This window comes from Odontesthes bonariensis, chromosome 21 (genome assembly GCF_027942865.1).
Source record: "Odontesthes bonariensis isolate fOdoBon6 chromosome 21, fOdoBon6.hap1, whole genome shotgun sequence".
NCBI classification, from domain to species: Eukaryota; Metazoa; Chordata; class Actinopteri; order Atheriniformes; family Atherinopsidae; genus Odontesthes; species Odontesthes bonariensis.
The window spans coordinates 25,357,679-25,385,595 of NC_134526.1; the positions used below are offsets into that span (position 1 = coordinate 25,357,679).

Consider the following 27,917-nt stretch of genomic DNA (forward strand, 5'->3'; position numbering starts at 1 on the left):
ACATTAAAAGGGGGGGGGGAAATCAAATCAAAATCACACAAACAAAGCGGCCGTAGAAAGTTGAACTTATTAAACTCGTCCTGGTGGGGTTACTCGAAACTCTTCCCTTCGCCCTCCCCGTCGACGTTTTACGTACGCCGCCGTGGCGTGCCTGCGAGCTAAATAACATGGAGTCCTCTGCCTGGCATCTCCCTGGGATCCCAGCAAAAAGCCCGAGCCGCGACTGAAAGAGCGAGTTTCTCCATGGCAGCAGTCGGAGCCTCCCGCGAGCGTCGACGCGGGGCGTGAGGCTTCAGGTCCGTCCTGAAACTATGACGGACGGTGCTTAAGCGAGCCTGCCTTCCACTGCGATCCGCAAGCCAGGCCGATTTCAGTGAGTAATTGTTTCTGTTTGAAAAAAAAAAGCTGCAGTTTGAACGCGTTTCAGGGGGTTTTGGAGACACTGTCCGTGGATGCGATACTGTTCCAATCACCTGACAGCTACCCGCTCGATGTCGGCCACGTCCTCCGAGGCAACGGAAGCCAAACCGTGGGACACCTTGGTGCACCCGGGCATTTTCCTGCTGTTAAGAGGGGCAGCAGGAGAGGACATGGGCCTGAATATAAAGGCCACTTCTTTATGTAACCATCTGGGCGCCCCATTTCATTCTTAAAGACCAGACATGTTGGGAAAATAGGTCAGACAGTCCGAGAACTGCAGGTGGCATAAAAATTTAAATTTTTTTAAAAGCGACAGCGAAAGCTTGACAGAGTCTGCAGATTAGATTAATACCTGGGGTGTTTTGCATGCTTACGTCCAGCCGGCTGCTGTTTGGGATGCATGCATATGACTGCAGCAAGTTGCAGTGTGAAAGTTTTACTCTGTGAAAAACTTCAACGTCTGTGCATGTGTGAATGTTTCCAGAGGAAGAGGAGGCTGCACAATGTAGGCAGGCTGCTCCTCTGCGGGTCTCCATACTGCTCTCTGGGGGATCATGGAGCCAGATGGGCAACCCCTAACCCCAGGGACCAGCTATGGGCCCCCACCCTTCAGCTCAGCACAAAATCCTGTCAGTCCCACCCTCCTCAACCGCACCTTAGAGGTAGGACATTCCTTACTGTCATGTTGACTGCTGTCTTTTCCATCATCCATCCATAACCGTTTGCTTTTTTTTTTTGTGCCTTACTATATATCCACCAGTCCCCGTGCTCTCCAAATCTGAGAGACGGTCTGATGTCGGCAAAATGTGCGTGGGATCTAGCTGGAGAGGAGGGCTCCGAACAGAGTGAAGGCCCCCAGCACAGTGCAGAGCCCGGGAGGAGCGCACAGAGGAGATTCAAGTCCTCAGCGTTTCCTTCCTCCCTAAGCTGGGACTCAGACTCTGAGAAAGAGACACTAGATGGTAATGCACGGATCAATGTATACTGTAAAAACCTGTTGCACACGCCTCCGGAGTAGTTCAGTAGTTCAAGTAATTCTTTTATTCCGCTGATAAGCCGGGTAATGGATCGGTGTATGCATCGCTGTCCCCTTGCTGATGTAAATGTTTCTCAGTCTGCTTTTAGTCAGAAGTCTATCATCTCGCTCTTTCTGTATGAACAGCAGTTATAACTGTTTTAACTGTGGAAGTGATGTTTCTGTGGTTGTGTGTTTCGTGTGCTGTGATGCGTCAGAGGAGGAGCTACTGAACTTTTCTAACCCTCACGGCCTGGCTGCTCACAGCCCAGGAACTCCTTCTTCTGGACTCAGGTGAGGAGCAAAAGGTGCATTAGGAAAGGTGTCGTTGTTTGACCGCCAAGTCAGTTTAAAGAGGGAATATTACACTTTTCTTGGGCGTATTTCCCTGTCCCTCAGCGCGTTGCATAGTTTTTTTTGTTTTGTTTTGTTAATGTACACGTAAAAGGTCTGCGGTGTTGAAGAGAGACACTGTCTCCCCTGCAGACGACTCTGCTCTCGAACTGCCTGAAATGCTGCGTTTGTAGTCCAGACTTTTCTTTTGTTAGTAATCTATACTGTGTACATATATATATATATAAAAGCTGTCAATTGGCTAGTTTACCTCGCCTCAAAACAAAGAAGCAGCTGCCATTTTTACCATCAGCTAACGGATCTTGGATCTCACCGGGCCTTTTTGTCTCTGTCTTAGAGACAAGCGCTAAAACGGAGCGTTTCAGGCTGAAGGAACAAGATGTGCAGCAGCAAAGCGCTCTATGAGAAAAAAAAATATGTATGTAAATGATGTATATTTGTTTTTATTTGGTTTACATGAGCACATGAAAACCTATTCTAGTGTGACCCGCAAAAACTAAAGCGATGAGCCCATAGATGTACATGATTTGTGCTCTTTAATAAGTGTGTAGCATTACAGCTGTGGTTCCAAAGTCCTCTGTGATGCTATGAGTGAAATTACAGTAAGCAAACACAGACTGTTGTGCTTATTCTTTTGACCTATAATCGACCTAATAGTAGTCAAACTTAAAAATGAGGGCCGTGTTTGAATTGTCCGCTCGTTCACCGTTAGCCATTCTGTGCCGGTTTGTGAAATTTCAACCTTCATTTACTGTACAATGCACCACAAACTGGTCAAACGGTACGCCAAAAGCAGCGTACCAAACGTCGCTCAACACGGACCGTGATGCATTGCGCCGGAGTGTGGGAAAGCTAGCATGCGCCGGCTACTGCTAACGTTTGAATATTTGCATGTGAGCTACAACAGTGGGGCCACCTCGGTTCAGAAACCTTCCCCTTTTTTTTCGAACCGACTGTTGTTCTGTTCTTAAATACGGAATTGCTTTTCACGAGTTCTATAAATTCTTTATTATTGTTTTGAAGATTATTATGTTCCTCCCACCTTCTGTGCTTATGTAGGTGGATGCGGTATTATAAATGGCATGTACGTATGCTGCCAGCAACTGTGAATATTCGGCTTATGATTATCAAGCACGAGTAGTGTCTGAAAATCTGGAGCTGGCTGTAGTGGGTGAACGAGTGGATAATCCGAACAAATGTCTACAAATGTGTGTATCGACACAAAACATTCTCGCCACGCGTGTATTTATAACCACTTTATTCTCAATTTAAAAACGGCAAAACTCCCAGGATGCCATTTCGATCTTTACAGTCGCCACACGACTTTTTCCCCTTCCCACAGGCTTGATAGTGAAGATGACCAAGAACCTGAGAAACTGAACTTCCATAGTGAGATTGACACATCTGCCCCTGTGGAGGGGCACGGTGACGACAACGAGAGCACAAAGACAGAGGAGCCAAACCCATCTCAGCTCGGCCAAACAGAATGTAAATACCGCAAGAAACTAACCAAATCTGCCTGCTCGTTTCATGTCGTCCTTTTTATCTTTCCATTCATTCCGAATACATCTGCTTTCTTCACAGTGGCGGACGGCGAAGTCTGGAATGCATCCGAGGGAGCCAAGCCATCTCTGTCTAAAGTAAAACCAAAGGAAGGTTGCCAAGTGGAGGAGGAGGAGGCCAACAGCGAAGGGGAAATAAGGCCCAAGGGAAAGGAGACCAAGGAGCCTGAGAGAGATGTTTACACCTTCCCTGGAGACTCGGACCCAGAGAGTCCCCCTCCTGCTCCTTGGGCTCACTGCACTTTTATTCAGCGGTGCAGGAAGAAGAGGGTGCTGCTCAGGCCCTTCTCTGGACTTGGCACCTCGAGGCGCACGTTGCCCGAGACCGGCAAGTTGGCGAGCCCGAATCCTCAAAGGTCTAAAAGTGCTGAGGATGCAAAGCTGAATCGAGGGGCAGGGGTTTACGATTATGAGGAAGTCGGCTCTGGAGAGGCAGCTGTAGAGACAATAAAGGTCGGGGATAAAGCTGGGAAAAGAGACCAAGAGGGAGAAGAAAGTGAGATGGAGCCGGGCAAAGAAATTTTCACTTGTGTGGAGTGTAGCATTTACTTCAAAAAGCAAGTCCACCTGCAGGAGCACATGACCGAGCACAGTCAGGGTGGTGCGGGGGGGGGCAGGCGTTCGGGCAAGGGCAGCCGCTTTCGGTGCGTTGAGTGCGGATGGAACCTGCCGAACCGCCTCACGCTGGCAGACCACCACAGGAGGCACCAAGAGTCCCGTCTGAAGATCCTGGAGGAGATTGAGAAACTAAATGAAAACGAAAAGGCAAAAGAGAGTCGGACAGCGGTGAAGCATGCACGTGCTGACCCAGACGTTACACAATATACAGGCCCGGTCTCGAATCCAGGCAAAATGTCAGACGTAGAAACAGTCAAATCTCCTCCTCTGTCCCCTTCTTCAGTTTCAACACCAGACACGGACTCGGCAGTCCTCGGTTCAGACACAAATCTTCCGAATCCAGTTCGAACCCCTTGTCAGGCCCGAGCTGCCTCTGCCTACCGACGCCGCTTTGTCTGCACTAAGTGCAACTTTAGCACAAGAACATCGCAGGCACTGGCTAATCACTCCAAGACCCACAACAGAAAAAAGCCCATTCTCCAACCTGCCTCTCCCTCCCCTGGCTCACCATCGAGCTTGGCATCAACCTCCTTGGCCTGTGGTCACTGTGCCTTCTTGACCTCAAGTCAAACCATCCTTAGGGAACACCAGAGCCTTGTTCACCCTGGACAGGTATCCACCAATGAGGAGCAGGATGATGAGACTAGCCAGTCTTCAAAGTCTAATGCGGATGCACAAATTTCAAAGATCCCCCCATATTTAGAGCACCTCTCTGAGTCCCTGCCCGATGCAACTCAGGGCAAAACCCGTCAAGGATCCACTGCCTCTGAGGACAGCACAACACAAGGAAGTGCTTCACCTCAGCCCACAAGCCAAGTTGTCATCAAATGTGCAGGAAACAAGAGATTCAACACAAGAGGGAAGACTTGGACTGATCTGACCAAGTTCAGTGAGGGGGCGGAGGATTGCAGGCTGCCTGGAAGTCGAGAGGAAGAGGAGGACCACGATCAGAGCAGGGAGCTCGACTTTGAGCCGTCCCCACAAGAGGCAAACTCACCTGTGAGAGGGAAGCCACAAACCAACACTGGTGAGACTAGAAGGCATTGTAAAGCTAGTTTTTGCTAGTTTAACATGGAAGTTGTTAGCGTCCAGGTAGAGAAATGATAACAAAAATTAACACACACACCAAAAAAAATGTCATCGTGAGCACCACAGTTTACAGTCATTTTGTTTTAGAATGTAATGTTAAAAAAGCATATAAACATTCTAAAGTGTTAAACACTGGATCAGAAAACTACATTATATGTAAACAGTGTTGGAAAAGTTGTTGCCAATGCTGTTGCTCCAGTTTTACAGAATGTTTTAGAATCTTTAAGCCCCAGCACGGGGATTTGTAAAAAGCTTACAACCCCACTGTAAACTGCCTGCCCAGCACCAAACGTCACACTAGTTAGTTATCAGCTGGTTAACACAATTAAGCGTGGAGCCTCTAAACAGTCGGATATGTTCTTTGGAAGGTAGTGCAGACTGAAAACCGAGCAAAAATAGTTTCACCTCCAGATGTTCAGTGGGCTAAATTTTCACTCCAAAGGACTGTTTATAATGTCTTTTGTCTGGTGGGTGTGTAAACTAGATGTAGGAAGGGTAACTAGGTGTTGATGTGTTATGCACTGAAAATATTTTAAAGCTGCAGTCTGCAACTCTTTTTCAAGCATAATGGCTGGAACTGTCCGGGGATTCTGAAAGTAGTACATTAAATACCCCAATACAAAAAAAAATGAGTTCTCTAGGTCCCCTATATGTCCCGCTAGGTCCCTCCAAAGCCAGCAGGTTTGTTTACAAAATTGCAGACTGGACCGGTTAAAGGTAACCAATCAGGTTTACGAGCTGGGCTCTGCTGCCTGTCAATCACCGATTGTGCACGCGCGATACAAGGTAGGCTCGTCCCCACGCTTATTTATCTAGACTATTGAACTTCATCACGGCTTGTCTACTTACTGTGTCTTCCATGATCGCAAATGACAGGTGAGTTGATGAATGAGGAGTCGTGTAGGCGCATCTGGCGTGCACATAGACGTGCACGAGTTCTCGTGTTTTGAAGGGGCGGGACAGGAAGTTGAATAACTTTTTATTTTTCGGTTAAAAAATAAGTATTTCTTGCATTTTGCGACTACGGAGGTCACCGTTTTCAACTTCAAGCGTTCTGATAGATCATGTAAACTCTTAAAATGCCAAAAAGTAGGACTTTACGTATGACAACAACAAAACTTGCAGACTGCAGCTTTAAGGAGATGATGCACTACCAACACAGTCTTCAACGTAACTGAACAGTGTGTTCTATCATGTGCTGGGATTTGGTTAAGGTAAAACTATGAATTATTTTCTCAAATAATTTCTTTTTTTTTTTTCTTCTCCAAAGTGGTTCCAGTGGTGGTTCGGAGCCTAGCTTAGATTCGCTTATTTCTGTTTCAATCACAGAAGCTCAGACTTCAGACGAGAATACCGGTGCTACAGTAGCACAAATTTTTTATTTTTAATTTTTTAATTTTTTTTACTGGTCCAGAGCAAAGAACCACCATGTCAGAGATGGATTATGGAGACCAACCAGACCAACTAAAACTCTGGGACCACTGTGTTTAAAAAGTAAAAAAAAAAAAATCAAGGGCCAGTGAATCAACTAGTCTGCTTCTAGTCAAGAAAGAACAATTTATAACAAAAAAAAAAGGCGAAGCAGCAGTGGAGGAACACAAGCTCATTGTTCCTCTCATTTTTCCTCAGGTTTAATGTTACAATATATATAATATATATAGCAGTCAGACTCTGTAAAAGCTGCCCGATGTGCTGCGTCGAGCAGCATTCACAATCACCATTTTCAACAGCATTTCTCAGCAGAATTTGAAACTTTACTTAGAAACATTGTCAGATGTTTTAGTATCAACAGCTGGCGTTTATAAGACTTGAAAACGCCCAAATGGTGTTACAAAAAACATCCACAAACACCTGTCTGCTGTTTACAACGGTGTTTATAAACCAAACTGGTGACATTATAGCTTTGAAGGCTTTGAAATGAAACACTTTAGTCTGTGTATTTAAACTCTCTCTTCATTGATGTTAGCTTAATGTAAAGTATTTAAAGACGGAGTAAAGCAGAGATACATTTTTTCACATCACAGACAAATGTGTTATCAACCACTACGTCAAACATAAATGATTAAAACGGTCAATAAAATGAGGTGTTAAAATCATAAAGATAAGCAGTGTTTTTGCCCTGAGACGGTGGGGGCGTGTCTGCACGACACGTATGATATGATAGACGGGTTTCAGATCAGCCCAAATGAACCACACTAATGGATCAAACAGAGCTTGTTTTAACCAAAGAAAATAGCTTAGTTGTGAAATCACAAACGCACACGTCCGACGTGAAATACTTTGGTCACCTTCCAGCTTTGGACAAAGTTAGCAACATTGTCGAATTGTGCAACGCTCATTCTGATGGAGGAAATGTCCTGCCAGGGACTCATCAGAGATACATTGTTGCAGCATGAGCATGCCAGCAGGAGAGACACTCAGTCTGGCTGCAGCAAAGGTGGTGCACGGTGGTGGAGTTTGACGAGGATTCTCACCGCGGCTCTCCACAAAATCAATTCCCCGAGGGGTTAACTCGCTGTTTGCAGCTCTCGGACATCTGCGCTTCACTGCCCAGTTTTTACAAAATGAAACGACAGTGTGGTGTGTAGCAACCCCAGTACAGTCCTGTGCACAAACACTCCGTTAGCAACTGCTGAGCAAGATTGGCAACTTGGCCCCTTCAGTTCAACTCTGCTTCGCTGAGCTTGTGTGTTGCTAAGTCTGCTGTAGTGCCGCATGTCAGCTTAACTCACAAAATGTTCTCATTGTTAATCTGCAGTTTAGGGAGACCGACCCAATTCTGTGGTGAAAGCAGAACAGTTAGCTAGCTGGCAGGTAGTCCAAGGCTATTGCATTGTAATAGGTCTATTTTTAACATTGCTTTGTTGGAGGGAAGGTCACTTTTGCTTGTCTTGAGCACTGACTCCAGCTTGCGTTATGGAAACATGATTTTATAGACGAGACCTAAAATTCCAGAACAGAAAATCACAGTTTCACAGCGTTACTTCACAATTCAGCCAAACGCAGTACTCCACCTTTTAGCATGTTTTAAGCTACTGTCAACTAGCACATGTGACACGTTTCCATGCAAATGTCTTGATTTGCTTCGCACTAGCTTTAAAGACCGCCCATGTTCAAAATTAAGCTTTTAATGTTTTAAAGGGATAGTTCGCCTCTTTTGACATGAAGCTGCATGACATCCCATACTAGCAATATCGTGCATGAACATTGACTTACCCCCTAATGTGTCCTGTGAGCTGAGTTCCAGCCTCGTTTTGGTGTTTTGGTGTCAACTTCCAGCTAGTTGGCTGGGGTTTAAAAAATAAAGCATTTTGCTTCTCAAAACAATATACGTTCAAAAGAGTAATACATTTGCTAGACAAAATCGTTGTCCAGGAAAAAGTCAGACCTCACAATCGCTTGGCGCTATTTTCTCTCCTTTCGTATCACTGCGTGCTGCCGACAGCCGCGCCTGTTTCACTGTGTTTACTGCTTGGAAGCAGGGGACTGCTCGGTCTGCACTTCGGTCTGCACGGTCTACACCTTGAAACAGACGCGGCTGTTGGCAGGCGGCAGCACGTGGTGATACGAAGGGAGAGAAAATAGCGCCAAGCGATTGTGAGGTCTGACTTTTTCCTGGACAACGATTTTGTCTAGTAAATGTATTACTCTTTTGAACGCATATTGTTTTGAGAAGCAAAACGCACTTATTTTTTTAAACCCCAGCTAACTAGCCGGACTACCTTCGTCAACACCAAAACAAGGCTGGAACTCGGCTCACAGGACGCAGTTGGGGGTAAGAAAATGTTCATGCACGATATTGCTAGTATGGGATGTCATACAGCTTCATGTCAAAAGAGGCGAACTATCCCTTTAATGCTCATTTGGCGTTTTCTAAATGTTAAAGGCAAATCACGAGCCAAGTAAGCAGTCAATTATACGACTTAACATTTCTTCCATAGAACCGCTGCGTACCACTAACATTCTCAAAAATATAGACGTGAACAATCGAAGTTTCCACATTTACAAACCTGAGGAACCAATCCAGCTAACTTACAGGATGGGAGATGTTGCTAGTATTCCTCAAAAAAAAAGTCCCAGAAAAGGTTTTCTGTTTGGAACACGTTTATTCCCCGTATCGAACCTGCCCATCTGGTAGTTTCACAGTGTTTGCAGGAATGCACCAAACATACTAATTGAGGTAAACATTTTGAGTCACTTTGGAAACAATTATAATGCACAAAGAGATTGTTTAATGAGAAGATGCATGAATGTGTCATTTTGAAGAACAGAGACTAGTTTTTATGGGTTGAATCAACGCTGAAAGTGGAAATCTGAGGTATGCTGACCGTTTTAGACAGTTGGACTTTATGGTTATTCGTCTCTTTCAGGAGTGTTTTTTTTTTTTTTTTTTGCCTTCCTCTTTTTCTGATAGACGAGCCTTCTAGACGGCAGAATGCTACATTATCACCACCTGCTAAGAAGGGTGTAAAGGACAAAGACGAGCAGGAAGAACGGGAAGAAAGAAAGGTTTTCTTCTTGCGGAGGAGCAGCAGGGTTAGTGCTGCTCCTGCACAAACTGACAGCGACGATGACGACGACGACGACGACATTGATGAGGAACGCGTGCGATGTTTCTTGTCAGAGGGCATCTTAGATGAAGACAGAGACGAGATTGATGAGGACGCCGAGGCGCTGAAGAGCGTGGAGAGGAAATGCCCCTACTGCCCCGATCGATTTCATAATGGAATCGGGCTTGCCAATCACGTGAGAGGCCACCTGAACCGAGTGGGCGTCAGCTATAATGTGCGTCACTTCATATCCCCAGAGGAAGTCAATGCCATTGAGAAGAAGTTCTCCTATCAGAAGAAGAAAAAAAAAGGTCAGCGGATTGTTGCATGTGTGTCTTTTGGCTGTGTTGATGTCTTTTTATCGTGTTTGGGTTAAAACATGCCTCGAATAACCATTCAGGTGTGCAGCAGGCCATGTAACATCAGGCTCTGATCAAAAGAACAGCTGTCACACTGTGACCTATATTAGTTATATCAAAATTCTCTTAAAAACCTGACATTATATGGCAAATTAAAAAAAAAGTACTTTATTTATACAGCCCTTTACAGACAATCCTTACGGTGTACCAAAGTGCTTTACAGCAGGTAATAAATAAAGAGAAGAATAAGTAAAAACAATAAAAGAACAGTGAAAGCAATAAAATACAACAAACTCGAATAATATAAAATAAGATAAAAGTGTCATTTTTGATATATAATACTGGGTATTAAAAGCAATCCTAAATAAGTAGATTTTTAGCCTAGATTTGAAGAGGCCCAGGTCAGAAATAAGACGCAGCTCAACGGGGAGCTTAAATAAATAGAATAAAATAAATTAATTCTGATTCTTTTCAATCTTTTGCATCATTTGCTTGTAAGCAAAGGGTGACATGTATTTCGAAGTGGTTTCTTTGAATAAAAGCAGCTGTTGCCAACCCGGGAGTCGGGAATCTTTAGGGCTGTGTAAATCATTCATATCACATGGAAAAAAAAGTCCGGCTCAGGTTGTGCGGGGGGGGTTCCAGCAGAAACAGTGAGGTCATTGGGTGAAGAAGTTGAATCAGGCTTTTTCAACTTTTCCCGGATCGTGATGTTGCACAGTGTGATGACTCCAGACTTGAAAAATCCCGTCATTAAACGTGTCTTGGGTTCGCAAATGTACGGCTCTAAGTAAAGGTGTGAAAGGGCCCGGGATGCATGGAGTTCCAATCACTTGGACCTCATTTGGAGGTAATGTGGGGCTGCATATGTCCACATTCTTTGAGCAGATGTGTCCTGGGCTACGGTTACAGATTGCCTGTTGGTTTTGCTCCAGGTTTAGTCCTTGTATTCCTGATAAACTCTTCATGTTGTCCAAGGCTGTGGGCAAAATCGGTGATAAGAAATAAACATTTTAAAGTGAGCGTGCGTGTAGTCGGTGTTTGGTTACATGCTGGGCTGAAGGAGGCTTATCAACAGGATGGAGATGAATCCGACTTTGACTTGGAGATAATTACAGATGCCTTGTTATTTTCTTCTGCCAAATGCAAGTCTTTGCAAACGGATACAAAAAAAAAAGAAAATGGACAGAAATGGTGTAAACATGTTTAGAGCACTGAATATGAGACGAGAATGGGGCCAATGAGAGTTACTGTTGGGCGTGTAGCGTTTGGGTGTCAGATAAACCTCCTGAATTGTATTTTCATTCTCTTACCAGCTCCCGATAGTGTTTTTAATGAGGGCTTTTGTTTTTTGGTCAGAATCCTCTTGGAGTTCAGGAGATTACTCTGGTCAATAGAGTCATCCTCTTTATGTTTTATGGCAATCAATCCGACACTCAGGACAGACACTCAGGATCTGTTCGCAAGCTGTGGCGTTAATACAGCCCACAACTTTCTGCTGCTGTAATTTCAGCAGTTCAGAAAAAAGGTTTCAAAACTGACACAAAGCGTCATCGAGTCGCCCGTCTTAACTTCCACTTGTATTACCTCTCCTCCCTTTAGTTGCCAACTTTGATCCGGACACATTCAGCGTGATGCACTGTGAGTTCTGCAGCGCCGGCTTCGACACCCGGGCCGGCCTCTCCAGCCACGCCCGGGCCCACCTCCGAGATTTCGGCATAACGAACTGGGACGTCACCATCTCGCCGATTCACATCCTGAGGGAGCTGTTCTCCAGCAGGCCCGACCTGGTGATCCCCACGGCTCCACCTCGGAGTTCCAGCAGCTCTCCAGAGGAGGACGAGGACGACGAGGAGAGAGACTCGTCGGAGGAGGGGATTCTGGAGGTAAAACTTGAGGAGGAGACGAGTGAGGAGAATCCTTGTGCTTCGGATGAACCAGCTTCAGGGTCCCGTCAACGCTGGAAGAAGAAGAAGAAGAAGGAAGGGGTGGAAGACTGTGAGGGTAAGTTTGATGAGCATTGCTCCATTCTTATCGGCTGTTTTGCTGGGTGATGGATTTCAGAGGAAATCAGTGACCCTGTCAGTATTTGGAGTTTGAACTCTTTTCAGCATTTCTTTATGGTCCTGTACTTTTTGGCGTAATTATGCCAAAAAAGTACAGGAGACCATAAAGAAAAGGTTTGCTTTATGTGCCCATAAAACAAGAAAGGGGTTGCCTGGCCTCAGTGGCAGTTGTGCAGTGTGTGAAGTGTTGGAATCAGGATGGTGGCAGCTGAGAAAATGAGCCTGAGCAAAAGTGAAAGCGGGTTTTTGTGTGTGTGTGTGTGTGTGTGCGTGTACGGTTGCGTGCGCGCGTGTGTCGGGGAGAGTGTCCCTGATGCCCACGGTTGATGTGGCACTCGGTGCATTTATCCCCACCTCCGCCTCCGCCACTCGATTGGTCACGCCTTAGCTTCGCGGCGCATATGGGGGCAAAATGGCTGCTTCCACCTCCCCGCAGACCCAAACAATAGCGGAAAAACTGTCTGGCTTCAGCTGCCGGGAGTCCGATGCACTGCGGACCGGTGAGTACCGCGCGCCGTGATTCCCGTGCACCGCGTGCCATCGGGTCGCGCGGCGGCGTCGCACTGCACGCCTCGCGCCGCATCTTCTGTCACATTGGAGCCAGACCACTGCCATTAAAGGAAAAGAGGGAAAAAAAAGGAAAAGAAAGAAGGAAAGAGAGAGAGGGAAAAAAAGTCTTTATCGCGCGGGGGCATGTAAAGGAAAATGAATGTGGCGCAGAGAGCGTGCAGGTAGCACCATGACATGCATGTCAAGAGCTCATAGAGGGTCATTGTTACTGTTTGGGGGTGGGGAGGGAGAGAGGAGAGTAGAGGAGGGAGGGAGGGAGGGAGGGAGGGAGCCGGGGGGGCTTTCTGGGAGATAAAGTGTTGTGATTTTTGCAGTTGTGAAACAGTTGTTACAGCGCGTGAGCTTTTGGTGGCGTCCAGCGCTCCCACCGCTGCAGGAGCTGTGGAATCACCTACAGTTGCCCAATCCTCGCCATTTTCCTTTGCTTTGATTTTTGATAGAGGACACGCTGTGCTCTGAAGTGGAAGAAGCATGTACTCGCGTTTGAAAATAAAGCCACCGACACGGCGCCCGGGAGGCACCGGGAACTTTGGGGACAGAAAGTGGTAGCCGTCGGGAAATCTGCTCCCAACTAATCTGGATGAACGGAGAAGTGTGAACGAAGTAGGCTATCACTTTTGCTCGCTGCTTCTCCGCTTGAATGGACACAAAGTCAAGTTAGCGGTGATACTTAAGCACTCTGCCTTTTTTTATTAAAAAAAAAATATTATTCAGCTTTTTCTTGTTGTTGTTGTCAGATCAGACTCTGCTCATTAGTTGGCATTGTCTTGCTTATAATAAACGGTGTTATAACGCTGCGCTCCGAGGTGTCACATCGCCGCTCTTTTACAGTCAGGAGATGAACTGACAAGCGCAGAGCCGCCCACCAGACAAAAAGCATTGTCTGTCTCCGACTCTCTTTTGATTTAGCGATTTGTCGCAGAAAATGGCACTTTTGTCCCGGGAATGCCCGACCGCAGGGAGCCAACACTGCCGTGTTCCTTTCACGCTGTTTTCACACTCGTGACTTTTCTTTTCTTTTCCTTTTTGAGCAGGGGTTCGTTTCGTGATTTGGCTTTTTTTATTTATTTGTGTGCTTTTCTAACTGAAGACGTTCCTATGCACGGCTGCTGCGAGCACTGAGGAAACACAGGCAATGAGCTCACGGGACTGAGTTGATTTTCCATCCCATCGCCTTCATCTTTGTTTATTGTTCGAGAGAAAGAATGCTTCAGACGGCTGACTTTTAAACTCATTCATTGGGCATCCTTCTTTTCTTTCTTTCTTTCTTTCTTTTTTTTAGGGTTGATTGATTGCTAATCTGTAACTAACACGGAGTTTCCTGCATTTATGTGTTTAACCTGCTATTTAAGGTGATGACAGGGAAGCAGCCGAGGAAGAGGATGAGGACGACCTGCAGCTCTCTGCCCCGGATGCTCTGAACTCGAGCGGGAACACCGACAGCCTGTCTCCCGAGGAGGATGCAGACACCAAAGGTGAGGGAGAAATATGGGAATGCTGACACCCCGGAGGGAAAAGTGGGAAACTGACCTCGGGTCAGTGCAGAGAGGTGGTGCAGCTACACCAAAGTGTGCGGAGGGAAATCCAAAGAGGTAGACAAATTTGTTCAGAGTTTAATGAGAGCACCTCCAGCACTGTGTCAGTGTTACTGCAGACTTGGCGAGGATGTGGTCCACAGGGTGAAGTTAGGGGACTTCTGGGATATCTGTGGCCTCGGAAAGAACCTGCACCACCTGCTGTTGCTTCCACAGGGACAGATGGATGCTTTAAGAGTGTCTTTAACCGTTAGATGTGTCCGTGGCGTTTGAAAGGTGAGACTTGTTATCAAGTTTTCTGAGAGTATTTTTTATTTATTTTTTTTCTTCCTGTTTTGCAGTCCACAACTTGAAGTGCGAGGTGTGCGACTCCCAGTTTGAGAGCAGGCGTGGACTCTCCAGCCACGCCCGCTCTCACCTGCGCCAGCTGGGCATCACCGTCTCCGAGAGCAGCGGGGCGCCCATCGACCTCCTCTACCAAATTGCCAAGGAGCGCAGCACAGACAGCAAAGTAAGCCCGTCTCTTCTGGAGCCCCTCGCGGCCAGGAGCCGCTCCCCGTCTGCCCCCCTGAAAGATGAAGAGTTAGAGGACATGGACGTGGACGAGAAGCCCATCCCTCTCTCCATCCTGGCCAAAGCAGGGCCGCCGCTGCCCTCCCCCTCACCCACGCCCACACCTTCTCCTGGTGCCTCTCCCACTCCAGCTCTCTCTGGCTCCCCTTCCTCAGTAGTGAAGAAAGCCCCCATTTCCTCTCTACTGCCCGTGTCTTCCCCCTTGCGCTCCCCGGAGCACAAGGCTGGGGGAATGAAAAGCTTGACTTCCAGCCTTTCAGCCACATCCACCATCTCAGCAGCCAAACCCCTCTGGGCACCTCAGGAGAACGACGCTCCCCTCAACCTCAGTAAGTGTCGCAGCTCTGAGTTGAGTCATATCTGCTAACTGAGTGTCAGTGAAACTCTTTTTTTCTGTCTTCTCTCTCTCCATTTGCAGCACTGGAGGTGGACCCCAACAAGGACATTGTTTGCCAGCTTTGTGGCGCCTGGTTCGAGACCCGCAAAGGCTTATCCAGCCATGCGCGGGCCCACCTGCGGCACTTTGGCGTGGAGTACTCCGAGTCCAAGGGCTCCCCCATCGACCTCCTGAACCAGCTCATCGACACTGACGACTTCAAGCACAAAGCCAGTACGCTGCAGCTCGACAGCCACCCTGAACCCCGGGGCCTCGCCGCCACGCTCTCCTCCCCAAAGCAGTCGCTGCTGACGCTCTCCTCCTCTTCCTCTTCCTCCTCGTCTCTCATGTACAAGGTGACCACGGCTGGGGGGGGCTCGGCATCCAAAGCTACCTCTTCCTCTGCCTCGTCTTTACCCGGCCCACCTGCCAAACGTCTCAAGGCCTCTTCCATGCAGGTCTTCCGTCTCAGTAGTGGCGAGCTTATGGCCCTTCCGCACAGTGAGTGACGCACGATGAATGCTTTGCATAAAACTAGATGTGAGATTTCCTGAGAATTGGATAATTTAAGTGTATTTATGTTGTGTTGAGCGCAATTTCTAAAAAAAAAAAAAAAAAAGAAAAGTCACAATCCTTTGATTCCCTTAGGTGAACCTCTAAAAGAAATAGGCTGTGAATACTGCGGGGAGTACTTTGAAAACCGTAAGGGGCTCTCCAGCCACGCCCGCTCTCACCTGCGCCAAATGGGCATTACCGAGTGGTCCGTCAACGGTTCCCCCATCGACACGCTGCGGGAGATCATCACGAGGCGGGGCCTGCCTTGCGCCCTTCCTCTAAAACCTCTCAAAACCCCACCGCCATCCTCTCCAGGACCCCCTCGTTCGCCTCTGTCGGCGTCCTCGTCTCCCTCGGCGACGCTCCTCGGCCGTCTACCCTTCGCCTTCACCCGCCCCTCCAGTCCTCCTCAGTCGGCGGCATCCAAGTCCGGCGCGGCTCCTCAGACGTCTTCGAGCGGCTTGGCTCTCAAGCCGAAGCCCGAGCCGGTTCAGCTGGAGGTCACCGCACCTGCAGCCGTGGGGCGATCTGGAGGTTTTTCAGCGGAGTCTCTTAATTCTGGCTGGAGCAGCTCTGACAATGTGTTCCCCCTCAACTTGGGTAACTGAAATATTCTTTTGCTTTCAGTTATTGGCGAACAAATACTCTTATTTAAAGTTAGATTATGTCTGTGAAATTAAACAAAACAAAAAAACATGGAAAGTTGATTATCTGAGTAATTGTCCAATGTGTGCCATAATGCAGTGTCTGTATATCCTGGTCTCTCCTTAGCCATGGCCCATGAGGTGGAGCCCACGAGGGATATTCGATGCGAGTTCTGCGGGGAATATTTTGAGAATCGTAAAGGTCTTTCAAGCCACGCTCGCTCCCACCTGCGGCAAATGGGCATCACGGAGTGGTCTGTCAATGGCTCGCCCATTGACACCCTGAGGGAAGTCATGCACAAGAGAGGGACAGGTGGCTCCTCTCACTCAGACCCGGGAGTGAAGAAGGAGGCCAGCCAAGGAGCCAACAGTCCCTCGTGGGAAAGTGCCAGCTGTGCCAGCAGTTCAGAGAGTTTGGGTGTTTCGGGCTACCAGTCCTCCAAATTCCGTAAATCTCCTCTTAGTTTGCTGCAGTCGGGATCGAGGTACCATAAACAGGGCCTGGGATCTGTGGGCTCCTCTGGTAGCACACCCGCCGGGAGGTTTTTCAGGATGTCCCCGTTGGGGAAAAGACCTTTATCAGAGGAGGCCCCATCTGTGGAGACCGCCCACTCATCACCACATCAGCTTAAGACTTTCTCACCCCTTCCGCAGGACTTCTCCTTCAAAAGGAAACCCTCCCCAGACAAGCACGGACACCAGGGTGAGTTGCAGTGATTTATTTATTTTTTTCCTGCTGAATCCCCTCTCATCTTAATCTTTAATCTTTAAAAAAAAAAAAAAAGATCCTCCCTTTACTTCTACCCTGTATTTTTCAGACCCCAGTTGTGAGCTGTGCGGCTTCTACTTTGAGAATCGAAAGGCTTTAGCTAGCCACGCGCGAGCCCACCTGAGGCAGTTTGGTGTGACTGAGTGGTGTGTAAATGGATCGCCTATCGAGACGCTTAGCGCTTGGATGCGCAGCAGGCCACAGAAAGTGCTGGAGATGCACCGTAGCTACATGCAGGGTAACCGCTCCGCCTTCAAGAAGGTGAGGAGAGTCTGTCAATAGCTGGAAAAATGCACTTACACAGTAATAACTCAAGTCAGTGAGAGTGTTTTTTTTTTTTTATGAACTTATGGAGCTTTGTGAAGCTTTTCGGTCACTGACTCTTTAACAATTCTTTTACAACTGTGAATGTTTGTTTTTCCTCCCCAAAACAGAAACAAATTGGAACTATCAGCGACAGAACCTATGCCTCCAGTACAGGCTAAACAACTTAACAGAAAAACCATCACAGCCCACTGTGCTACCTGTTTGACACACTCGCTCTCTTCACAATGTCTTTGAATAGGCGTCATGCTTTGAGATCTAACAGGCCTCAGCTGGTGGCATGACAGACATTTTGTGTCTTGGAAAGCTTCAGACGTGTTGTCTAGCAGCTTCGTGCCTTACTGTATATTCCTGTGTCTTTGCACTCAGTAAAAAATCACTGTGAAGACAGATGCCAGAGCAACTAAGCTATTGACTTGATAGTTGCCATAGTAACCAGGGTGCCTGGCAGCTTTTGTTTCATCTCGAGATAAATTATGACAAGCTGTTGATGGCAGAAAATGTATGTTGTTTTTTTCCCCCCTTTTTCTTTTTTCCTTCTTTTTTTTTCTCCTCCTGAATTAGTTTCTGGCGCATTTGCGTCACTGTCACACCTTTTCCCCGAGCTGTGGTGTGACACACATACAGAGGAGATTACCTTTTAAACGTCCTTGTATTACAAAGATTCCTTCATCCTGGGGAAGTAAACCCACCTAAGCTGTGGATAATGGCTTACATTAGATAATTAACTATTATGATGAATTATTAATCAAGATTTTTCAACATCTCTTTGTTCCATTTTCTCAGTGGAAAGTACCTGTCTTGTGGGACAGTAAGCTCAGTTTGTTCTGCATTAAAGTGCGACTGTCAGGTTTATAACCCCTAAATTCTAGATTAATGAAAAAAATTGTCAATATGCACTATAATGAAATTTAGGGCAGTTTCGGTATCGGTGTTTGCTCTACCTTAAAAGAAACTGCTCTGCAGTGATGTAGCGTGAGGCAGAGCACTGAAGCAAGGTCGAGATTAATTATAAGAAATCTGGATTCACACAGGACTTTTGACGCTGGAGAGATGGCAGACCACAGCCACGGAATTACGAGCTTGACAGGCATCAATTAGACCAAGAAAGCAAAAAGAGCCGAAATAATTACAGCCACGAGACAGACAGTAATTTGTGCTGTGATGACAACCAGCTAACTGAGCTGCTGTTGCCAATTTAAGCTAACGGCTGCTAAATGTATACTTTAGCTGCACGGTAAAGCTTGCCATCAGATATATGGAGTGTAACAAAAACTCTGTTTTATTCCTGAAATAATAAACAGGACACGGAAAAAAAAAAACTAATACCAAAGGATTAGTTGGAAGGGTATTATTATACTGTACACTGTAAAACAACACAAGCTGTGTTTGATGCAAAAATGTCATAGCTGGAGCTGGAGGATAAATCAATATAGAAATGAAAGACTAACTACTTGATTAAAAAAATGATAAGATGTCCAGTGCCTAGTCTCCCCCACCCCCAACAGTAAAGGCCCATCTCTTCACCTGCACAAAATGTACCCAGGCAGGGAAGCTAGCTCCCATAGCACAGTTAGCTCCTTCAGGGCTAGCCGTGCTAAAGGAATAGCATACATAGCGCTCGTCTCTGGTAGAAAATCACTGGCAGGGCACTTGGAAGGGCTTGCTGCTGGCATTTCAAACAAGAAAGCGGTCTGACGTAGCAACATTTAAAAAACAATTTTTTAAATTTTTAATATCTATTAGGAAAGTATTTGCCCAAATTCGTTTTGTTCAACATTGATTATTTCATCATGAGTGGCAAATGGAGGACACTTGCCCCCATACAGACAACCGAATGCGCTTGTCTCAACTCAGTCTGACAGCTGTGCTGAAGGTAGAGGTCAGTATGTGATGCAATCTGTCAGAGAAATCAGTCCAGTGAAAATCATTGTGATTGCCATTGGCTTGTAGGAACCACTTTTAGAAATCGCCTGATTTGGGCCCTATTTTAAGTTTCGGTTTGTTAAGGAAACATTTCAAGTCGTGGCGAGTCCTACAGGCGGCAGCTGAAAGAGAAAAAGAGGGAAAAATATTAAGTGGGACTCCTTTGGTTCAACAATCAAAGAGACGATTAAGCCCAGAGAGCCTCTGTGCACTACTAGCAGCTTACTCAGAAAAAAGCATTTTGTGGATACCTGCGCTTAGGTCAGGAAAACTCTGGAGCCAGTGTCCTGAAAGGCTGAAGCTAATTAACTTACAATAATTCAATTTAATCATTTGGGATTTAAAAACTGAGGTAAAAACAAAAAGAGTTTATCTTCATTATCCTTGTTTGCTGTGAACCCCAATTAGTCTACATGGACAGAAGCAAAAAAATGACTGTCGTTATTTATTACTGGCTACATTATGTGACAGATTAAGCAATTACTGAAATGCTTATTAGACCTTTGGATTGTCCTTAATAGACCATTTATTTAATTGACAAACCCAATCAGAAGTTTACGGTCAGGTGTAGTATATTTAGGTTTAAGGTGGGCATGCATGTATATCAGAAAAAAAAAGCCACAAAATAAGAAATAAGGGAACAGGGATGCATTTTGAAAGATCATTTCAGGTCATGTAGATGCTCTTTGACCGTAACCACATTCCTCAAAGGCCCGTGCAGCCTCACAAGTGGTTGTGTTCTAGCCGGATTAGACATCTGCTCGGGGTGAAGTTGGTTGGAACTATGCCGGGAAGCGTATGATGTCGCCTCTCTATTAATAGGAATGATAAAATTCACATGTAAGCAGGAGAGCCAGTGATCCTCAGCTTCCTATGTGGAGTAAATTCGAAAACCTCAAATTGACTTTTCTTTCTTCATTTTCAGTTTTGCCTCTTAGCTCCTGGTTACTTTTGTAAATATGTGTAGAATGTTGTTGCCTTGACTGATCTCGTCTTCTTGAGGGTAGATTTGTCACTCATAAGGAGTGGCGACCACTGATGTAAAATTAAACGTTAGTTTAGCTATGTTAGCTAGCTTACAACTAGCTGATTGTGTGTTCCAGGCACTCATTTTTATTGAGTAGTACTCAACCCAACCTATGTATGTTTCACTGATAAACTATTCTTTCACACAATAATATGTCCATGTAATAGGAATTGTGTAGTGTAATAGTGCCACCAAGTCTTAATAATGTATTTTGGAAAAAAACAGTATTAGCATCCACACGACAACAACTGTAAAACACAAACACCAACACATTCCAGTCTGTCACCATTAAAGCTATGGTAGGTAATCCTAGAGAGCTAGCAAGAGAGCTAGCAAGATTCGAAAGTGTCCCCTCCTCTAAGCTCCACCCCCCCCTCCCCATTCCGTCAGTGCTTCATCCAAAGCCGGTAGAACCGCATGCGCACACGGAGCAGGGAGCCGGCAGAGGGGGGCGTAGGCAGAAAGCAGAGGCATCTGATTGGTTTTTGTAGGCGCTCCAATCCGAGATCAGCGGGACGCTGATCTCGGATTGGTCAGCTTTTTCTCAGTCCTGCAGCTGCCACAGAGGTCTGATTATTTTCGTCCCTTTTTCTAAATACATCTTGTATAGATTTCTCTCAGGACAGACGGACCATTTCACCCAGTATTACTAAATGTGTTTCTGAACAGGATTACCAACCATGCCTTTAATATTATCTCGTAGCTGTGTGGCAGCTCTTAAAACTGCGATTATTGGAACTGGTCCGGTATTACACACACTTGTTGCTGAAACGCTGAAGGTTGGCAGTTACTTTAACCTGTGTTTTGATTACTGTGGTGAAATGAAGTAAATGCAAACCCTAGAGAAAACAGAAATTTGCCAATATGCCTTCCAACATATTTTTCGCATTGTTGATTTTAATGTCATTAACTTAAAAACTAGAAGACAATTTAACAATGTGTGCTGTTTATGAAAGAGTTTTCGCACAATGCCAAGTGAGTACTTAAATGGTATTTTCCTAGCCAGTAAAGTGTCAGTCCGTCTTTGAATGATTTCTCTTCCTTGCACATCGTTTCATTCTAAGACATTCTTGGGTTTTCCTGCGATATTTGGGCCAGAGGATTGTGAAGGCCTCTATAAAAGCTTCAGATTGTGTTTCTAAATCATGGTGGATTTTGAGGTCTGCAAAGGCTCAAGATCCTGTGGTGGAAGCCAGTCACTTTCCAACGTCTGTGTTTAAGTGCCTGTCTTGAGATCTACAGCTATTTAGTGTAGTATGCAGTGTTTGCTTTGCCTTTTTGCCCAGCAGACATTCAGTTTTATGTAGCTTGGGTGTGCCAGGCCTCTTCTTTTTTTTTTTTTTTTTTTTTTTTTGACCAAAACAGTTTTCCCATAAGCACTCCCAACTACAACAATAATTTAGCTTCAAGCTGAAAAAGTTAATTAACATTTGAAGAGGTGTTTTTTGAAAAAAAATTTTTTTATGTTAGACCGACGTGAGTTTTGTATTTATTAATACAAAAAGAAAAAAAAATCAATCAAAGTGATGCCCAGACATACTTGCAACAAGGCTTTAGCCAACAGTAAGTTAGCTTAGCTTTGCTGCAATTATGGGGAGTATTTTTTGGCCAGCAGGAGCAACACAAATACACACTTCCAACACACAATAAGCACAAAGCAGCTGTTTCGAAGCGGCTCACAGCTGGTGTCTGTACTTTGGCTTAAAATATTTCAAAATATGTGATTTGGCGAGTGAGACATAAATCCAGGCAAACTGCTAGCTTTTCCTGCCATCTCTCTCTGAATTCAATGTCTTCTGAACTCACTTACCTTTTGTGATGCCTTCAGTTGTCATGGTCATGATTAGCAAATAAATGTTCCACCTAATGTCTAATGATGACCATGCAATGCAGTGGAAAGCTCCAAAGTAAGGTATAAAGAGCCCCTTATGCCCTATCTGTTAGTTTTGTTGGCTCATTAATATACAAGGTGGCACATCAGTGTCTTTTTAGTCGCTAAGAGCTCAATATTTAATAGGACTTCTAATTAGTACTTGGTAATTTACAGGTGTGCTTGGAAGGTCAGCATTGATATGGTTTAAACTGTTCACTTGCTACTTTAAACAAGCTGTTGACTTTTGCACTCTATTTACCTTCAATATCCCCGATATTTTTTCCTTTTTTAATAGTCATTTTGCTGCCAGTGGGAATAAAACGCTAGCTGCTGTCTGGCTAACTGCGGATTAGCAAGTCGAACAAGTAGCCTGTTCCAGTTATGGTTTAACACATATAATCCCCCCCTACAGCAATAAATATTATGATTACAATTTTTCCTGTTAATTTTTTATTTTTTTGCATGGGTAAATAAAGCGCAACATTTTGATTTAATCCGTTTGGTGTTGGCAGCATAATCTCAGGCAGCGTGTTTACACCTGGACATGTTAAGTCTTTGTCTAAAAAGCTGCTGATAGGATCACACACTGTCCATCTTTTGGAAGAGGAGCGTCCCTCTCTCTCTTTCTCTCTCTCTCTCTCTCTCTCTCTGAATCAGTGGATCATATCCTTCCAATTTCATTGCAGAAGGCCCACTCTTCAGCTTCCTCCTCCTCTCAATGGTCGTCTTCTTTGGCCGTGAGCCTAGTGCGACCGCTGAGCCACGAGGTCAGCCAGAGCTCTTCCAAGACTGCAGAGGATGAAGCTGGTACCAGCTTACAGGCAGCTCCCATCAGGCCCGGTCGAAGGAGCCCCAGCCTCTCGAGGCTTGGCGGCGGCCTCCCACTTCAAGCACAGGTGGCTCGCAGCGAGCTGAATGTCCGCCTGCCCAGAGGTACGTCAGGATGCATCATATGCTGTATATGGACCCGATTAGTACCTGTGTTTATACGAATTCAGTATTTCTGTTCTCGTTTAGGTAAGGTTGTTTAGTTGTTGTTGTTTTTTTTTAACTGGTAAATGGCTTTCCCATTAATCTCAGTTCAATTTTGTGTATGCCAACAAGCAAAATGAAGACAGCAAACATGTAAACAAGTACAAAGTTGGTGTCGGTTGCTTCTAAAATGTATGTTGTCAGATTTGTAGCAAGTGTTTAACTTGTCAGTAAAGTAATGCCCCCTTTTTATATTGAATTCACTTAATTATCGATTGAATGTCTTAACCTGGGGAATAAAACGGAAGTCTCCCGAGGATGTGTTTCTGGGATGCAGTGCATGTATGAGAAAATGGCTTCAGTGGTTTTTGAGGTGCAGCGAGTCAGTGACGCACTGCAGCAGCACGACAGCGGGATTCATTAGATTTACGACAAATAAGAGACCGTGGTGTTAAAAAAAAAAAAAAAAAAAGACACAGAAATGCTGAGAGTGAAGTGTTTTGTTTTTTTTTTTATCAGGGGAAATAAACAAAATGTTAGAAGGAGAGCCACGGTGTCATGCTAGCAGCTCTTTCTGTGGCAGTTTTTATTTGACTGAATGGACTCGGCAACTCCAGACTGATCTTGTAGCATAAAGAAGTATTTTGTAGTTTTACTTTGGACCAACACCTGTTGTTGCCCTTTTTTTTTTTTTTTTTTTTTTTATGCCTTCTAAGGTTTTGAACGCCGGCCCTTGAAGCACCCGTCCTTCCCAGAGGGAACAGAGAGGGACAGTGGCACTCCAAAGCCCCCACGCACAGGCACCGTCCCTGCCCTGGTGCCCAAACCACCCTCCTACCCACTAGTCAAACTGGTGGGCAAGTTCTACACCCTGAAGTGCCGGTAAGTTACCGGGGCGAGGCGGGGCGGGACGGGGGTTTTCCTTTGGGCCCATTTTCCAGGCTCTTTCCATTTGAAATTTCTAGACTGTATCATAGGACAGTCAGGCTACGTTTTAAATAGTCTCCTGATCCTCTATAAACAACCAGGATTTCATAAAGACAAAATCCTCTTGAGTAAACACCAGAGCACAGACTAGAGGAGACTGTGATGTACAGTGGCGCTGGACTAAATTTGTCCAAATGGTAGTGTCCATCAGAGGAACACAGTCTTGGAACACACTGCCAACTCATGTTAGAAACTGTGACAATTACACCACCTTTAAAAAGACCCTTAAACAGTGGTTGAAAAACAACCCTAACCTGCTCTCATGGGTAACCCCTCCGTCTTTTCCATTTTGTGTATGGACTCTTAACTTTGATGTGAATTAGGATTTTTTTATTTTTTTATGTAAGATTTCTACATGTTATATCCATTTGTCATGGTGTATTGTCTGTATGTTTTTTTTTTTATGATACCTGCCTTAGGCCAATGGATGAAATTTGGCAACTGTGCTAACTCTGGCATATTTACATTGTTGCTTTGCTGATATGTTGATTAATGTGCATTGTCCTAATCAAATGAATAATAAAAAAACTAAATAAAAACCCGTCCTCCACTGCCTGCGAGGCCATTCTCTACTTTTACTCGCTAATGCATTGTATTGAGACAACTGTACCATTTGGGGGTTTTTTCGGTGATACGAAGGAGTGCTTAAGTTCTGATGTCACTGCTGTACAAATGTTTGATGGATTCAACTTCTCCTGGGGGAGACGCTGACTCAACAGCATCAGAATGTTTTTGTCTTTGTGTGACACTTTGCCAGGTTATTACGCTATCTGCCGGCAGTACTGTTCCCGGGGACTATTTTGAGCTGAAATGCATCCGTTCGTGTTTTCTTCAGGTTCTGTGAGGTGGAGTTCCACGGCCCGCTGTCCGTGCAGGAGGACTGGATCCGACACCTCCAACAGCACATCCTCAAGATGAACTACAACAAGCCCGCCGCTCCGAAAGCAGCCACCACCACCGACCCCCGCGCCCCGGCTGACGAGCCGGCCCTGGTCCAGGTCTCTGCCCCAGCCTCCACCTCTACCTCCAGAACCACTTCGACCCCGACCCACTCCACGGCCCCCAACAGCCGCTCCCCCACGCCTCTCACCGAGTGTGCTCCTGCCGTAACTGCCACAGAGATAGTACAGGTCTCAGAGGAGCAGCCCGCCCTTATTCCCACTCCTATTCCTCTCCCCACCCAGACGGTATAAGTTTGACTTTCCTTATCCACTCTCCTAACACCACCTTCCCCCGCAGTTACTATTCGTCCTCCAGTTTTTTTTCTTTTGGCCTTCACAAAGCGTTGTTTAGGAGGAGCTCGTTCCCTCTAAAGAGCCCTCTGAGCCCCAAGCACCTTTAAAGCAGCTCTAGACTGTTACTAAGTCCTGTTGCCATGGGAACAAAGCTCTCCCAGCTCATCTTAGGATCGGAGATGGGTGAATATGAGAACTGTCCAAGGTTATGAGGAGAGATGAACTAATGTTTTGTGTTTGCCTTGTTTATATTGAATGTACAGGCGTTACTGTACCTCTCCCGTTCACTGGGAGATTTGGGGGTTATTGCGGCCCTTTATCAAACCTTAACAACCCCCCCCCCCCGTCTACTACAGCTCTCGCCCACCTCTTCCCTTATGAACAGCGTATTACTAAGAACTGCGAGACTTTGACCATTTCTACCAACATGCTGGTAGCGTCGGCTGCAGCCTCTCAATTAAAAAGGTCTCGACTGAGATTAAAATGACATTTCTAATCACGCCAGTCTTGTTGTTGAGACTTAAAATGTGTAGTAACACTTAGTGTTAAAAGAAAAAAAAGGCACTTTTAAAGTTGTCACTCAGCACTTAAAAAAAAAAAAAGAAGAAGAAGAAAAAAGCCCATTTGAAAGGGTTAATATGGATTAACCCAGACTAATTCCGATTGGAGCGAGACGTGGAAGCACACCCAAGAAGGAAAAGTCACCCGAGTTAAGTTTATAATGTAATACTGTCCCCCGGAATATACATTTAGCTTGAATGTAGCTTGAAGCACCTACTCATTCCTTATATGCACACATTTCAACACAATCAAAACGTATGTCCTGTACTACGATGCCATTGATGGTTTTACATTTCATGACGTCGCTTTGCTGTTTCAGCAGTTGGAGCTGCTTGTTGCGTTAAAGGCACATTTGCTTTTTAAGCTTTGAGATTGGAGAAATGGGGCTCATGGTTACACATTTAGGTTTTTCTACTCGTGGCATTGCCATTTTCTTCCTGCCTTTTTTTTTTTTTTCTCAATGTAATCCAAATAATTTATTATTTTGCATCTGAATGTGACAATTTAGGTCATTTAGAAGTATAACTTAGGAATGTTCGAAAATAGGTCAGAGGTGTGAGTGTGTGTGTGTGTCAGTTTGTATGTTTTTCTACATACATAGCGAATGTGCATTTGTTCCCATTTTTTTTTGTCTCTTTTTAAGAGAAAGTCTGAGTTAAACCTGCTTGATAAAGAGACGCCTCTTCAGGTCAAAATGAACTCATGTGTAAGCCTGTCTGTTGTGGGTCCAATCAGGACTCAAATGCATCCGTCATCATGTTTGGTTGTGCCAAAGAGTCTGTTTACTCCCATGTCTTGCCTCTGTAAAAAGCTGTTTACACTGGACCTGATGTTGGGGGTGTGGGGGGGGACGGGGACTCCGTGAGGCTACCGCGGAACAATGAAGTGAACCCAGCGGTGATATGAATCCATTATGGAGTTCCCTCAACTTCAAAGACTTGGACTCTTGGAGCGACCTCTTGGGACTGACGTTGTTATTGTACGGTTAGATTATTCCAATTACACACAAACCAAACTTCAGTTCAAGCAGGGCTCTTGAGAACTGTCAGCCCCCACATCTGACCTCGGGCTCCCGAGGATGAAGTCTGTGCCCCTTTTTTCTGTTTTCGTTCCGTCAGTGTGTTCATATCCACCTAGAAGTGAAGCACTAAAAATAAAGGGTCCACGTAGGCAACCTTTTTAAAAGCCCATGCTTGAAACATGACTGTTCAATGCAAACAATACCCCGACCCTTTTATGGAGTATAGATACATACTATATAACTACATATAATTACACTGCTGGTGCTGATAGAGCTCCAGCAGTTCTGTTAGCGAGGTAGTTTAAAAAATAAAAATAAAAAAAATAAGTGATCTTAATTACTTTATTGTGATTTGCTTTCGGCATTTGATGCTATGTATTTTTATTGCTCTGTGCATTTCTGTATTTGCAGTCCTGCAAGGTGAATCTAGTATTTTTTTTTTTTCATATTTTTTTTATTTGATCTGTTACTTTTTTCCGAGCTGAAACTTTGGTGCTGGTGAGAGTGTTGCAGGTGTGGCTCTGGCGTGCGACTGAACAAGAGGAAAATATTGTAATGCGACGGCCACATTCTGAAACAAAAGACTGAAATAAGCAGCCCTCCTAGGGGGACCACTTTGGAAGGTGAGCTAAGATCCTCCCTCTCTGCATTCACATAGCACTGGAGACGGCATCGACATGAGATGTGAACTGTAGGCTGTCCCTGACTAAGCCTCAGCCTCAGCCTCAGCTGGTGCAACTGGCTGATCTATTATGTGAGCGTGTGTGTGTGTGTGTGTGTGAGTGTGTGTGTGTATGTATGAGTGTATAAAAGTACAGTTGACAGATGACAATAACGACATCAAGAGGAAAAGGATGCAGTTTAGGATCGAACTGTACTGTAAACAAAGGGTTAAGTTTTAAGTGAATCAACTCCAGAACAAACAATAAATGTGAT

General features: G+C 45.3%; 1 protein-coding gene across 1 annotated transcript; it reads left to right on the plus strand.

Moving 5' to 3' along the window:
- Window positions 1–137: 137 nt before the first annotated feature.
- wizb (WIZ zinc finger b) lies at window positions 138–27,917 on the plus strand. The gene is made up of 17 exons (XM_075454948.1): window positions 138–373; window positions 905–1,082; window positions 1,181–1,382; window positions 1,654–1,729; window positions 3,132–3,277; window positions 3,374–4,996; window positions 9,473–9,919; window positions 11,570–11,971; window positions 13,956–14,078; window positions 14,480–15,040; window positions 15,130–15,588; window positions 15,736–16,242; window positions 16,414–16,989; window positions 17,105–17,316; window positions 22,892–23,138; window positions 23,894–24,059; window positions 25,000–27,917. Exons 2-17 carry the CDS (start codon window positions 975–977, stop codon window positions 25,355–25,357), a joined length of 6,213 nt encoding a protein of 2,070 aa, XP_075311063.1. The 5' UTR covers window positions 138–373; window positions 905–974; the 3' UTR covers window positions 25,358–27,917.